A 16,446-nucleotide genomic window follows, 5' to 3' on the forward strand; every position below is an offset into this window, starting at 1 on the left:
AAAATACAAACACGAACGTAAAGTTCTGCAGGCAACACATCACCTATGCAAAAACAAGATCCCACAAACTAAGGTGGGAAAAAAGGCTGCCTAAGTATGATCCCCAATCAGAGACAACGATAGACAGCTGCCTAGTCGCACCCTGACCTAACCAAAAGGAGAATAAAAGGGATCTCTAAGGTCAGGGCGTGACAGGGATTCATTTGCACTTTTCGCACCAAAGTACGTTCGTCTCCAGGAAACAGAACGCGTCTCCTTCCTGAGCAGTATGACGGCTCAGGAAGGTGTTTGTACAGATGAACGTGGTACCTTCATGTGTTTGGAAATTGCTCCCAAGGATGAACCAGACTTGTGGAGGTCTACATCTTTTTTCTGAGGTCTTGGCTGATTTCTTTTGATTTTCCCATGATGTCAAGCAAAAAGGCACTGAGTTTGAAGGTAGGCCTTGAAATACATCCACAGGTACACCTCCAATTGACTCAAATGTTGTCAATTAGCCTATCAGAAGCTTCTAAAGCCATGACATAATTTTCTGGAATTTTCCAAGCTGTTTAAAGGCACAGTCAATTTAGTGAATTTTAACTTCTGACCCACTGGAATTGTGATACAGTGAATTATCAGTGAAATAATCTGTCTGTAAACAATTGTTGGAAAAATTACTTGTGTCATGCACAAAGTAGATGTCCTAACCAATTTACCAAAACTATAGTTTGTTAACAAGAAATTTGTGGAGTGGTTGAAAAACGAGTTTTAGTGACTCCAACTTAAGTGTATGTAAACTTCTGACTTCAACTGTATAAGAAACCGTTGACCCATAAAAACATCCGCCTCGTGCCTAGGGAGGACAACCATAACCAAGCGGTAAGTCATTAATTGTTCATTATTAACAGCAAATACCTTATGAAGGGTGTACGTTACAGTAGAAACATGGCTACTTGGCTAGGTAAACACACTGAGGCATGCGAAGTTTGTGTGAGGAAGCCATTTACTGAAACACGTTGTGTCAGCTCACAGGATGTTCCAAAGTGCCAGGATGTTGATGTTTTCATCTGGGGAGTCTGTGACCTACTAGTGCCATAGATTTTCAGGTGTTCTTTATGCCCACTCTAGCAGTCATCAGCAATGGCATTGGCAAACGCTTTTACTGTAAAGAGAAGGCATTAAACGAACTCTACCACTTCGAAGGATGCTCGCCATTGAAAGGTTTGACAATAGAGCTTCTGTAAATGATGCAGGCAGTCCGTACATTACTGTACCCTTTAGAAGAAAAAGCTTGGACTTCTCTGAACAGCCCCCCCCACTCCTCCTACGCCCAATTACTAAGAAAAATGATTTGGTCAAACTTGTTCTCTTCTGACTTTCTTAAAACAAGTACGACAATGGCATTTTAATAAGGATGTGGCTTTGGATCCAAATGTCCTCAAATTTGAAAGGTCCCGAAGCTTCTGGCATGTGGGGATGGATCACATTTTGTGCATGTGTTTATTCTCTAATTTATGCAGTCTCTGCTCTACTCTTCTGGAGAATGGTGCTGGTTTAATAACGTTAGATCAAAACTGAATCAATGTCTGCAAGATCACATAATGATAACATTCTAGATAACAGAACTGAATATAATAGCATAGTCGTTACTATAACGTTACTTAACAGCTTCTACCCCCAAGCCATAAGACTGCTGAACAGTTAATCAAATGGCCACCTGGACTATTTGCATTGAACCCCCCCAAATGTGTTTTTACACGGCTGCTACTTGCTGTTTATTATCTATGCATAGTCACTTTACCCCTACCTACATGTACAATTTACCTTGACTTTTACTTTAGTTTATTTTGTAAATTTTACTTTAGTTTATTTTGTAAATATTTTCTTAACTCTATTTTCTTAACTGCATTATTGGTTAATTAAGGGCTTGTAAGTAAGTATTTCATGGTGAGGTCTACACCTGTTATATTCAGCGCATGTGACAAATAAAATTCTATTTTTTGATAAGACAAAAACACCCCTGCATTTTTCTCTTATATGGCCAAAACTCCATAGCATGCGCCACTAGGTAAAGAATTGTCAGGTCGGCTATGCTACAGTTTGTTAACACCATCTGAAATTCGCTCACTGTATATCATTCAACATCACTGTAGGCTACATCAAAACAACACCGTATAACTCAATAAGATCTAAATGCATATCCCCGTGAAACTGATTGAGGTCAAACGGCTGGTAAGCAGATGCTGCATGGACGTTTCACTGGAAAAAGTTGAAGAATTATCATTCACGATTGACAGTGAGAAATGTGAAGGGACGGAGACCACAAAAATGTGTGCGTAAAGTAGAGGTAAAGAAACACATGCGGAGAAAGCAACCACTGAGTAAAAATGTTCTGTCCTCGGTTGGTGACATTCACTACCGAGTTCCAAACTGCCTCTGGAAGCAATGTCAGCACAACAACTGTTCGTCGGGAGCTTCATGAAATGGGTTTCCATGGCCGAGCAGCCGCACACAAGCCTAAGATCACCATTCGCAATGCCAAACATTGGCTGGAGTGATGTAAAGCTCGCCGCCATTGGACTCTGGAGCAGTGGAAACGCGTTCTCTGGAGTAATGAATCACTCTTCACCATCTGGCAGTCTGAAGGACTAATCTGGGTTTGGCGGATGCCAGGACAACGCTACCAGCCGAATGCATTGTGCCAACTGTAAAGTTTGGTTGAGGAGGAATAATGGTCTGGGCTACTTTTCATGGTTTGGTTTAGGCCCCTTAGTTTCAGTGAAAGGAAATCTTAACGCTACAGCATACAATTACATTCTAGACAATCCTGTGCTTCCAACTTTGTGGCAACAGTTTGGGGAAGGCCCTTTCCTGTTTCAGCATGACAATGCCCCCGTGCACAAAGCGAGGTCCATACAGAAATGGTTTGTTGAGATTGTTGTGGAAGAACTTGACTGACCTGCACAGAGCCCTGACCTCAACCCCATCAAACCCCTTTGGGATGAACTGGAATGCTGACTGCAAGCCAGGCCTAATCGCCCAACATCAGTGCCCGACTGCTCTTGTGGCTGAATGGAAGCCCCCACAGCAATGTTCCAACATCTAGTGGAAAACCTTCCCAGAAGACTGGAGGCTGTTATAGCAGCAAAGGGGGGACCAACTCCAAAATAATGCCCATGATTTTGGAATGAGATGATTGACGAGCAAGTGTCCACATACTTTTGGTCATGTGGTGTATCTAATGGAGGGGTAATTTGTGCAAAGGTCCTGCTCTCCCAGCAAAGGCCTGGCGTCATTACGCACTTCCACTGCACACTCACTCAGGCTACTTCTGTAACGACTTAGGTACTTATGTTAACTCAGGAGCAAGGAAGATCATAGGATCATTTTCATGAACACACTCATTATCACCTATACATGTGAATGGATCATAGCAACCCTCTTGTCAGTGGAGGCTGCTGAGGGAAGGACAGCTCATAATAATGTCTGGAATGGAGTCAATGGAATGGCATCAAACATGTGGTTTCCATGAGGTTGATACCATTCCATTGATTCCATTCCAGACATTATTATGAGCTGTCCTCCACTGGTGCTTGTATTTGTCCTGTTTCACACGTACAAGTGTGTGGTGTGAAATGGAAATGAAGTTTTTGCATATCCCACTTCTGGAGCAATTAGGGTTACGTGCCTAGATCAAAGGCAGATTGACAGATTTCACCTAGTTGACTCGAGTCGGGGATTCGAACTAGCAACCAAGGAGATCTATAATCGGGGGTTGGACACATGATATAGTAACAAAGCATTTTGAGGCCACTTCCTGTCAAATTGAGGCCATCAGTAAAATTGGGTTTCATTCATTTGGCCAATGTCCACACATTTCCAGGAAAATGTGACTAGGCCTAACTAAAAGAAATCAAAGTGACTTATACCGAGTTAGAAATCAAAGTGATATGATGGAGCAGGATCTATCACTCACAAATGCACTATCACACAAACAACAGACACCCAAACCTCAGAGGTTAACTAGTCATGTATATATTGATTCAAACATAAATGAAAACATGCCATCTAAAATCTTGTGTCATGTCAGACAACTGACCAGACAAAGATCATCAGAACACAAAAAAACACAAGGAAATGATTAAGGCTGATACTAAGCACAGATATCAGGGCCTGACAGAGTCACAAGCCCTGACAGGGTGTTTGTCATGGGGTTGGAGCAATTTGCATGGGTTTAGGAAGACTGGGCATCAAACCCAACCGGAACGCTTTGAGCTGATATCATCTGTAATTGAATTTATCTCTTGTTTGTTTACGGCCAGCTTCTAGCCCCAAAGCAGGTTCAGAGAGGGTGATGAAAACCACCCAATAAAAATAAGGATGATTCCATCAGAATATTTTATATCCAAAGACAAGAAAGATGCGTACGTGTCGAGGAAAGCGATTTTTGTTGTGGATCTGTGACTTAAGTGAAAATTGAATGCAAGTGCAAAAAGTTTAAGTTTGACTTTTTCACCTCTTGAAGGAGAACGATACACTACATGAGCAAAAGTATGTGGACACCTGCTCGTCGAACATCTCATTCCAAAATCATGGGCATTAATATGAAGTTGGTCCCCCCTTTGCTGCTATAACAGCCTCCACTCTTCTGGGAAGGTTTTCCACTGTGGCTGAAATAGCCGAATCCACTAATTTGAAGGGGTGTCCACATACTCTTGTATATATAGTGTAGGTACTGATAAAGTCATTTAGGAGCACCTTGTTCAATACAGGCCTACTCATACACAGCCCCCACCTGTGGGTGTGTGTATGCCTGTAACACTCTGTCTGTATTGTGTGTGTGTGTGTGTGTGTGTGTGTGTGTGTGTGTGTGTGTGTGTGTGTGTGTGTGTGTGTGTGTGTGTGTGTGTGTGTGTGTGTACGTGTGTGTGTGTGTGCGTGTGTTTGTTCATGCAGCCATGTGTGAGGGGATGTCAACATAATAACAGCTCCAAGTTGCTCGTTCATGGATGTCCTGACCAAAGGTTCTTCTACTCATGTGATTCCCCAATTAGGGGGAGGTGGTATTTCAATGGCCATTTCTTGGAATGTAACCAAATAGATCAAACACTATCCTGCACACAGCCACTTACACATCAGCAGAATTGGCCCCTCCCTCTTCCTGTTTACTGTTTAACCAAAGTCAGGTTTAGAGCAATAGGACACCTGCATTTGGAGACCATGCCCCTAAAATGGATATTGCAATGTTGCAGAAAAATAATTTGTAATTGACTGTTGTCTCTAACCGGATATGATGCTAGTGAGTGAATGGAATGTTCCATGCTTGTTTTTAGGCCAGACATATATCAATAGACATATATACCATACGCATAATACAGTAGTTGTAAATATTTTGCACCTACAGTAAGAAACTCCCTCTGCTGAACATGATACATTATGAGACAAAACTCCCCCCAGGACAGAGTTATGTCATTGGTATGATGCTAGTGGTCAGCAGTGTCATATTGAAACGAGAGAAGTTTCAACTAGGTCTTGGAACCACTAACATCACAAGTTATAGACCTCTGCTAATCGAACACACATCCATTTTATCTGGTAATGTACCATTGTTCACTGAAAAAGCCCATTACATTATGATTGTCATTTGGTAAATGTGATTCAATTGTGGCTTGTCACGACATGCCAATGCATATTAAGGCTGTAATGTAGATATTAGCTAACACAGTAACTAGTCAATGGGACAGTCATTTCAGAAAGTTACAAATATATCATTAAATTAAATGGGATTCATAATTAAATGGGATTTATACAGTTGGACGTACTGCCAAATTCTCTGAAACGACAATGGAGGCAGTGTATGGTAGAGAAATTAACATCAAATTCTCTGGCAACAGCTCTGGTGGACATTCCTGCAGTCAGCATGCCAATTGCACACTCCTTTAAAACTTGAGACATCTGTGGCATTGTGTTGTGTGACAAAACTGCACATTTTAAAGTGACCTTTTAATGTCCCCAGCACAAGGTGCACCTGTGTAAGGATCTTGTTGTTTAATCAGCTTCTTGATATGCCACACCTGTCAGGTTGATGGATTATCTTGGCAAAGGAGAAATGCTCACTAACAGAGATGTAAACAAATTTGTGAACAAAATTTGAGAGAAATACACTTTTTGTGTGTATGGAAAGTTTCTGGGGATTTTTCTTTAGCTCATGAAACATGGGATCATCACTTTACATGTTGTGTTTATATTTTCGTTCAGTGTAAATACCAAATAGAAACATATTATTTCAACCCAAATAAAATGAACATCTCTAATTGAAATCACTGTGCCAGTAAGAGTATACCGGTATGTTAGGCCCTTTATTTATGGGACCAGTGGACCTAGGTCCAAATGCCATGTAGCCTTGCACAGACACCACCCCCTATCATTGGGCGACCCGACATGGCCCATCCAAATGAGGCACTTCATTTTTATTTAATAGGATCATCCAAACAACTGTAGGCCTTCTTCAATTGACTCTCCAAACAACAAGCACAATGTTATTTGAAGCATGAGGTCTCTACGCTGACCTCCTGATCCAAATCAGTTGCTGTAACTGTGCTGCAATGTGCTTAAGGGTAATTTAGACCCTGTTACATCACAACATGTTTCTTGGTAGTCTTAAACAAATCTACTTTGAAACAAAAGCATAAACCTCACACACATTGTTATTGGCTTAAAAAAAAGAAGCCAGCTGTAACATTTCAAAATTAGAGTTGAAATGTATTACATTTTGCATTCCAATATTACTTTATATACAGTACCAGTCAAAAGTTTGGATATACCCAGTCATTCAAGGGTTTTTATTTATTTTGACCATTTTCTACATTGTCAAAACTATGAAACAACACATAATTGCAAAGCAGATACTCAATTTGCAGGACACGCTATTCCAATCTAATCTAATGTCCATTTTATTACATTGATACATTTAGCAGAGCACTTAGTAGACAAACTCCTCATGTACCGTGAATTCCGGACTATTAAGCGCATCTGAATATAAGCCGCACCCACTGAATTTTTTATTTATTTTTATTTTGAACATAAATAAGCCGCACATGTCTATAAGCCGCAGGTGCCTACCGGTACATTGAAACAAATTACCTTTACACAGGCTTTAACGAAACACGGCTTGTAACAAAAATAAATAGGCTTTAACGAAACACGGCTTGTAACAAAAATAAATAGGCTTTAACGAAACACGGCTTGTAACAAAAATAAATAGGCTTTAACGAAACACGGCTTGTAACAAAAAATTAAAAATTAGCAGTAAACAGTAGCCTACCAAGAAAGTCATTGCTCCAGACCAAGCTCCCGTGCAGCAGCTCTATTTCCTTTTCCAACAGCCAGATCAATCGCCTTCAACTTGAAAGCTGCATCATATGCATTTCTCCGTGTCTTTGCCATGATGAGGGTGACAAAATGACTACCGTAATCAGAATGATGAGCGCGCTCGATTTAATCTAAACAGTAAACAAAAAAGTTGTTTGACCTTAACCCGTTCGGCAATTTCATTGGTCTAATGAAAGCTTCATGCTGCCAAAAAACTGAGCACGTCACAGAATGTGTTTTTTATTTATTTTTATTTTTTGAAAGCGGGAAAAATCCATATATTAGCCGCATCATTGTTTAAGCCGCGAGGTTCAAAGCGTGGGAAAAAAGTAGTGGCTTATAGTCCGGAAATTACGGTAGTAACCAAGTGTAAAACAAATAAAAATATATTTTAGATTTTAGATTCTTAAAAGTAAAAACCCTTTGCCTTGATGGCAGCTGTGCACACTCTTGGCATTCTCTCAACCAGCTTCACCTGGAATGCTTTTCCAGCAGTCTTGAAGGAGTTCCCACATATGCTGAGCACTTGTTGGCTGCTTTTCCTTCACTCTGCGGTCCAACTCATCCCAAACCATTTCAATTGGGTTGAGGTTTGGTGATTGTGGGGTCAGGTCATCTGATGCAGCACTCCATCACTTTCCTTCTTGGTCAAATAGCCCTTTCACAGCCTGGAGGTGTGTTGGGCCATTGTCCTGTTGAAAAACAAATGATAGTCCCACTAAGCCACTCAGCGGTCTAAGGCACTTCATCTCAGTGCTAGAGGCGTCACTACAGACCCTGGTTCGATTCCAGGCTGTATCACAACCGCCTGGGATTGGGAGTCCCATAGGGCGGCGCACTATTGGCCCAGCGTTGTCCGGGTTAGGGTTTGCCACAGGGTAGGCTGTCATTGTAAATAAGAAATTGTTCTTAACTGACTTGCCTAGTTAAATGATGGTGAAATAAAAATGTAATAAAAAAATAAGTGCAAACCAGATGGGATGGCGTATTGCTGCAGAATGCTGTGGTAGCCATGCTGGTTAAGTGTGCTTTGAATTCTAAATATATCACTGACAGTGTCACGAGAAAAGCACCCCCACACTATCACACCTCCTCCTCCATGTTTCACGGTGGCAATCACACATGCTGAGATCATCCGTTCAGGCACGGCGGGTGGAACCAAATGTCTCAAATTTGGAGTCATCAGACCAAAGGACAGATTTCTTAATGTCTATTGCTCATGTTTCTTGGCCCAACCAAGTCTCTTCTTATTATTGGTGTCCTTTAGTAGTGGTTTCTTTGCAGCAATTCGACCATGAAGGCCTGATTCACGCAGTCTCCTCTGAACAGTTGATGTTGAGATGTTTGTTACTTGAACTCTGAAGCATTTATTTGGGCTGCAATTTCTGATGCTGGTAACTCTAATGAACATATCCTCTGCAGCAGAGATAACTCTGGGTCTTCCTTTCCTGTGGCGGTCCTCATGAGACCCAGTTCCATCATAGCCCTTGATGTTTTTTGCAACTGCACTTGAAGAAACTTTCAAAGGTTCTTGAAAATGTGCTGATTGACTGACCTTCATGTCTCAAAGTAATGGACTGTCATTGCTTATTTGAGCTGTTCTTGCCATAATATGGACTTGGTGTTTTACCAAATAGGGCTATATTTTGTATACCACCCCTACCTTGTCAAAACACAACTGATTGGCTTAAACACATTAAGAAGGAAAGAAATTCAACAAATTAAAAAGTCACACCTGTTAATTGAAATGCATTCCAGGTGACTACCCCATGAAGCTGGTTGAGAGAATGCCAAGAGTATGCAAAGCTGTCATTAAGGCAAAGGGTGGCTACTTAGAAGAATATAAAATATATTTTGATTTGATTACTATATGTGTTATTTCATAGTGTTGATGTATTCTACAATGTACAATAATAGTACAAATAAATAAAAACCCTGGAATGAGTAGGTGTGTCCAAACTTTTGACTGGTACTGTAACTTTTTGTTCAAACTCAACTGTTTTGTATTCTAGGGACTCTAGTGGGTCGTATGGACTCACAATCATTTTTCCAGTACAGTGCTATATTTGTACTCTATAGTGACCAGGTAACCCACTTTAAAAGTCCAGCAACACTCCGTATTATTCAGTGTCCCATGAAATCAAATCGACAACATATATGGATTGTACAGACGCTACTTAGTATTCCCTCAAATACTTTTACTGTGGCACCTAGAATAGTTTTTGCTCCATAAGCCAATATGTATTCCATATACAGTGAATCGCATTGTGGCCAATGGAATAGGTTGAGTAAAAGGCCAGCAACACTCCGTATTATTCAGAGCCCCATGAAATGACACCATAAACATTCTACAGACCCTACTGAGTACTGCTCACCCCACTTTTACATCAGCACAATTAATCGTTTTTGAGGTACTGTGACGAGCTTGTGTTTAGAGGTGGGTGAAGGAGTCAAGCGCAGGAGAGCAGAGATGTCCAAGATGCGTTATTTAATAGGCAAGTCCACAAACATACAGGTCAGGTACAATACCAAAATAAACGCCCTTGACAACAGAGAAACCAGTACTCTAGATTGGACCCTGGTTTTATGGACACAAAATCAATCATTTTTCCTGTACAGTGCAATTTGTTTGTGCAATACAACAAGAATATATTAAGACTTTTCTTAAACATTACATTTCAAAATTCCATCCTTGAACAATAGCACCAGTTAATAAACAAGAATCATACAATCTAAATAATGATTTAGTTTTACATTTCTATATTTTTTTACCAGTAGGCTATTATTATGTTCTTGACATTAATTTACTTAAGCTCCAACCATTTGTCAATGTGCTCCACCTTATAATATTCTTTATCTTGTATAAAGTAGTAATTCTCTTTTAGTTTAGATTTTTCCCCCATGTAGTTATACGAGTTTCTGTTACATTGTTTTAACACACAGCGTTTTCCCACAGACTTTTAAATCCAAAAACTGGAAGTCTTATTGTGGATAGGATCCAGCTAGTGTTGCTGCCATGATGCTAATGTTAAGCTACAGGCGGCTTGGTGATGATGGAGGAAGGCTGGGCTCAGCATTTGCAAGCCGCACGTAGCGCCCTGGACCAGAGCTACATCTTTCAGCCAATAACACTTCATAATTTTGCCTAAAGTCTTACTGAAATATCCAGTCCCCCGGCAGCAGCAGGAGCAGCTGAGGACCATGAGAGAGCAGGTAGACACCAGTGGAGGCTGGTGGGAGGAGCTATAGGAGGACACCCTTATTGTAATGGCTGGAATGGTATAAATGGAACGGAGTCAAACGTGGTTTCCATATGTTTGATATCATTCAACTGATTCCATTCCAGCCATTACAATGAGCCCGTCCTCCTATAGCTCCTCCCACCAGCCTCCTCTGGTGTACACCACGACACAGCTCCTACAAAAATACAAGGGCCTCTGTGTGTTTGACTCTTCCAAATCATAGAGGGATGGGGACAACATTATGGTGAATGGATTATCAGGGCTGAACTGCAAAGGCGAAGCATGTCATGCAAACTGATTTCACTAGGTTTCACTGTTGTTAAACTTCAAGTGAAATAGTGGTACATGCAGCGTTCAGTCTAGTTAACAAGCTCAGCCTTTTTTCAGCCTGATTCTGTGTATCCTGTAAATTCATACACAAGAACAGTGACATGTCTTGATTATCCTACGAAGACTGGGACATGATCTTCTATAACCGTTCCAACAAAATAATCCCCCTGCTTTCGGTAACGTTCTGTTCGTCTCTCTGGTTTAATAGCTGAAATGCATTATTACGACGCTGATTAATATGCACAGTTCTCACTTGGCAGGTGACTGCTTTGTGTTTGCCAATATAATTTACAGGATACACAGAATCAGCTACAAAAGACTGAGCTTATGATGCCAAATGTGTTCATCATTCAGTGAATTTCAATTTAGTTACACACTGACTGTGTTATGAGCTGTGTTTCCCAACTCCAGTCCTCCAGTATCCTCAACATTACACACTTTTGTTGCAGCCCCGGACCAGCACACCTGATTCAACTTGTCAACTAATCATCAAGCCCTCAGTGAGTTGATTCAGGTGTTTTTATCTGGGGCTACAACAAAAACGTGTGCTGTTGGGGACCTGGAGGAGTTGGGAACCACTGTAATATAGGGCAGTTAGAGAACAGAATTATCATCAATAACAGCTGATAAGAGGTGCTAAATAGTATATATTTTGCAGATTGTACGGTTGTATTTATGACATATTGTAGAAATAAACATTCTCATTGTAGGAATATTTTTCTTTCTCCTCAGTCATGAATGCTATGTGAAGTATTCGCTGATAACAATGATTGATAGACATACTAAAGCAAATTCCTAGACAGGCCTAGCCCATTGAAGTATCTTTATTGTTCAGGTGCTGTACTGTATGCGCAGTGCCTGGAATTCACACCCATCCATATTTACAATGTGACACTGGTGCCTTGTGTCATTTCTCTACAAATGGGGGTGGGGGCTGTGAATTTCGTCCCGGAATTGTTCATGTTGTAATGTTACATTTTGGGACACTGTGGTCTTTGGAAAATTTCAGTAAGATCTATTTAATACAGGATGGTACATGGCCTATATTGGTTCTAGGCAGCTGGCCAATAGTACAACCTGCTTGTGTCCTACGATAAGGCGTCATAAAGCGCTAAATAATATTGGCAAACACAAAGCAGTCACCTGCCAAGCGAGAACTGTGCATATTAATCGGCGTCGTAATAATGCATTTCAGCTATTAAACCAGAGAGACGAACAGAACGTTACAGAAAGCAGGGGGATTATTTTGTTGGAACGGTTATAGAAGATCATGTCCCAGTCTTCGTAGGATAATCAAGACATGTCACTGTTCTTGTGTATGAATTTACAGGATACACAGAATCAGGCTGAATTTGATGTGTTGAAATGTTTCTGGTTGGATGTTGGTTTAGAACAGGACTACAGTATGTGTTTTAGTCTGGTAGGAGAGTCTTGTTTTCTGTTCTTTTATAGATGACATGTACCAACTGTTATGTTTTCTGTGCCATGGTGTGGCCAGAGGCATGTAGGCCTAGGACCCTAAAATTCAACTCTGGACCTTGAAGCCAGTTCCACTCTTTTTTTTCATTGTTCCCCTCTAATAAGGTACTGGTTTAGACCTGGGACACCAGGTGGGTGCTGCTCAGGTAGAAAAGGGCCAGCAGGCTCCGGACCTCGCTGGGTAAGAGTTGAATAGCCCTGTTCTAGGCTATACATTATTTCCATTCTTTATTGTGTGAAATTTCACACATTTGTGTCCGGCACCAAGGAGAGAGACATCTGCACACTGCAATGTTTGAACTCAGAAGTCTTTAAAAAATATATATTTATTGTAGTATGTAGGCCTAAAAATATATATTTATTGTAGTATGTAGGCCTAAAAATATATATTTATTGTAGTATGTAGGCCTAGAAAAAACAATGGTGCAAAAGGTGAAAAAGCTGAGATTGTGCATGTCCCTTTAAATACACAAAAACAGGTGTGGACACCCCTTCAAATGAGTGGATTTGGCTTTTTCAGCCACACCCGTTGCTGACAGGTGTATAAAATCGAGCACACCGCCATACAATCTCCAAAGACAAACATTGGCAGTAGAATGGCCTTACTGAAGAGCTCAGTGACTTTCAACGTAGCACCGTCATAGGATGCCACCTTTCCAAAAAGTCAGTTCGTCAAATTTTGACATTCTAGAATGTTGTATGACATTCTAGACAATTCTGTGCTTCCAACTTTGTGGCAACAGTTTAGGGAACACCCTTTCCTGTTTCAGCATAAAAATACCCCTGTGCACAAAGCGAGGTCTATACATTAATGGTGTGTCGAGATCAGTGTGGAAGAACTTGACTGGCCTGAACAGAGCCCTGATCTCAACCCCATCGAACACCTTCGTAATGAATTGAAACACTGACTGCGAGCCAGGCCAAATCGCCCAACATTAGTGCCTGACCTCACTAATGCTCTTGTGGCTGAATGGAAGAAAGTCCCTGCAGCAATGTTCCAACATCTAGTGGAAAGCCTTCCCAGAAGAGTGGATGCAGTTATAGCAGCAAAGGGGGGACCAACTCCATATTAATGCCCATGATTTTGGAATGAGCTGTTTGACGAGCAGGTGTCCACATACTTTTGGCTATGTAGTGTATGTTCCATCACTGGGTAATTATAGTTCTGACATCAATTAGGCTACATTCTTTATCAATCACTAAACATGTGGTGTGGTAGGGGACCATTTGGCTAGCAATTGTCTTTCATGCTAAACTGCTTATTACAGCTTATGTCATTAATTCATGCTTTGATGTTTAGCCTAAGTAGTTTCTCTGGATCTCTAGGCCTACTACTAGGTGTATGGAGTGATGAATGAAGTGTGGGCCATTTCAAAACACGTGTAAGAGAAGAAAAACATGAAGAAACGGAAGATTCATATTATGTGTATTTATTTTTTTCAGTTGTTTTCTTTTTTTGCAAAAGTTGACTGACACAAAATATAAATTCACAATATAAAATGTTTCAGGTTGCAACATTCAAGTTAATTATCTGTTATAAATGTAAAACTATTCTCAACATTGTACACGCCAGGAGTCTCTTTTCTCGCCTGTCTGTAAAGGCAGATGTCAAAACAACACATTTTACGCATTTGTGAAGAATATCACAATATTTTAAGCCACATCACATAAGGCTCTTAACAGAACAAAGTAACATTCTTAAAAGTCTCGTGGACATGCGCTTCCACGTGTGCGGAGTGCCTGAATCTAGTCAGTGTCATTGCGCCCGGAGCACATCGGCTCTCGGCATCGCTGTCTCAAGTGTCCCCACTACGGAGCGACGGTAAGCGGCATGGGCAGCCTTGCGCGCCCAAGCCCCGTCTGTCAGGTGCATCACAAATGAAGCACAAACTTTTTGGTTTCAAGATGTAAAAGATTAATCTCAGTCTTAACTGATAGTACATCTCTCTTTATCCTTTCCCTGCCCGCCGATCGCCTTCTCCTTTATGTACATCAAATCACTGTGGACGCTCGGGCGCCGGGCGAATGGTGCCACGATGCCGTAGGCGTCTCCATTGTCCTTCTTGTTCTTATTTTTCAGGGACTTACTGCGAAGCATGTCGCAGTACTGCACGGAGACCTTACGGTGGAGGTCCGGGCTCATCTCATTGGGTAGCTTGGCCATGGTGAATAGGGTCTGGAACATTTGATCCACGTTGGTGTTGCGCTTGGCTGAGATCTCAAAGTATGCGCACTGCTCGTCTCCCGCCACCAACTGCTCAATCTCTTCCTTCTGCACCTCTCGGTAGAACTCCCGGTCGCCCTTGTTTCCGCAGATAACCAGAGGAACGTCAATGTTCTCCTTGGTCTTGTTTTTCAAGCACGACTTGGTCTCAATTATCTGTTGCTTGAGCCTCTGCACCTCCTGGAAAGAGTCTCTGTTGTCTAAGCTGAAGACCAGGATAAAGACGTCACCTAAAGGGAAACAAGAGGAGCAACGCATTTAGTATCAAATCAAATCAGTCTGGTTGGTAGCCTAAATAGTATCATAGCTTCTAAGAAACACATTGACATAGGCTACAATATTTACATGCGTAATGGCACCTGTGGCGCGTTGTGCAGCCAATGCAAAATGCGCTCACAGTGCATACCCCCTTTGAGGCTACAAAAATGCACGACTGCAGATTGCTATTGGAAATGCACGCTTTGAGTCGCATTAACTAGATATGGAATATTTACCTGTCAGTATGGATAGTCTCCTCATTGCAGGGAACGGGTGGTTGCCTGAGGTATCCAATATGTCCAGTTGGTATACATCTCCCTTAATGCTATACAGTTTCCTGTGAAAGTCCTCGATGGTCGGCGTGTACTGGTCCTCATCGAATCTTCCGTTCAGAAACCGGGACACGATGGCTGTTTTGCCCACCTTGGTTGATCCCAAAATCACCATCCTGCAGCAATTCTTTGCCGGGATATCGAAATCGTTCTCTGAAGGAGACATTTTCTTGATCATGATTATAAAGTAGCCTAAATAGTTGCCTAGAATGAGTCAAATGTGTTCGGACACTTCGTGTCGTTTGATAGATTCAGCCAAAGTCGGATTCAACAGTAGGCTATCGTTCCATAGTTCTTAGTGTGCTCTGTTGCGTCTGTCGGAACTACTGAGAGCGCCTGATATTTAAGGTGAAAGCGGAGCCCTCCCTCTCCCGACGTCACGGTACTCAGTGCTCGATTGAGCAGAACGTAAAATGTAATCGGTGCCCACTGATGCATCAGTCAGTTCCAGTCTGAGACTGAGAACGGCTGACCATCGAACTATCTTGGGGACTGGGACAGCTAAGCATTGTAGCTTAAAGCACATGAGAAGACGGAGATAAACAAAGCATTGACTCGACTTTGACAGTTGGGCATCCGCATTTTTATCTTCATCTATTGTTAGTAATATTGTGCGTAATGCCCGCTTTGTGCAATATTACATTGTTAATCAATTACACAAGTTCCGTCATTTAGACTACTCTGGGACATTCTGTTTGGAATGATGATGGACCTTGGACAACTTTAGTAATACTAAATCTACAGAACGGAAGTGAGGACTTGTGACTCAAAATAACCCTCTCCATACCAGCCAATTCCTATGCGTCAGAGCAGTGGGCCTACACAATCTGTCCTTTTACTGTTTAACTGTGTCAGATCGTTTGTTTGATTAAAAGGAAAACTGTCCATGCACATTCAAGACAGGTAGAAATGAAATTGTCATTCTAGACATTGCACTGAACTAATTTAATTCAAGTGTAACAAAATGTAGCCTTGTATTATTCAACAGTGCACTTAGTTGATTACTATTAAGCTAACACTAATACGTTTTGTTAAAGGGACATATTGGTTTCCTACCCTGTAAGCAGTCTATGGATAAGGTATGACAGCAATCCATGCTTTGTTTTTGTTTACCTGGACACTGTTTCAAATGCTAACTGCTTATTAGCATTTGTGGCACAAATCCAATGCAAGTCAATGGTACCTATATTAGTATTTTTGCGCTTCATGCCCAATAAATTCTAAAGTA

General features: G+C 41.3%; 1 protein-coding gene across 1 annotated transcript; it reads right to left on the minus strand.

Moving 5' to 3' along the window:
* Positions 1 to 13,818: 13,818 nt before the first annotated feature.
* LOC106579016 (dexamethasone-induced Ras-related protein 1) lies at positions 13,819 to 15,552 on the minus strand. Its single transcript, XM_014158415.2, has 2 exons — positions 15,123 to 15,552; positions 13,819 to 14,858 (listed from the first exon to the last, which is right to left on the minus strand). The coding sequence occupies exons 1-2, from the start codon at positions 15,394 to 15,396 to the stop codon at positions 14,332 to 14,334; spliced, it is 801 nt and encodes a 266-aa protein (XP_014013890.2). The 5' UTR covers positions 15,397 to 15,552; the 3' UTR covers positions 13,819 to 14,331.
* Between the last annotated feature and the right edge of the window lie 894 nt (positions 15,553 to 16,446).

This window comes from Salmo salar, chromosome ssa19 (assembly GCF_905237065.1).
Source record: "Salmo salar chromosome ssa19, Ssal_v3.1, whole genome shotgun sequence".
Lineage (NCBI taxonomy): Eukaryota > Metazoa > Chordata > Actinopteri > Salmoniformes > Salmonidae > Salmo > Salmo salar.

Excerpts from the sequence above, each read along its gene's own strand:
- LOC106579016 (XM_014158415.2), bottom strand. The coding sequence starts at position 15,396 with ATGATCAAGAAAATGTCTCCTTCAGAGAACGATTTCGATATCCCGGCA. Across the intron at positions 14,859-15,122 it reads GAGACTATCCATACTGACAG|GTGACGTCTTTATCCTGGTC; the intron begins GTAAATATTCCA and ends GTTTCCCTTTAG.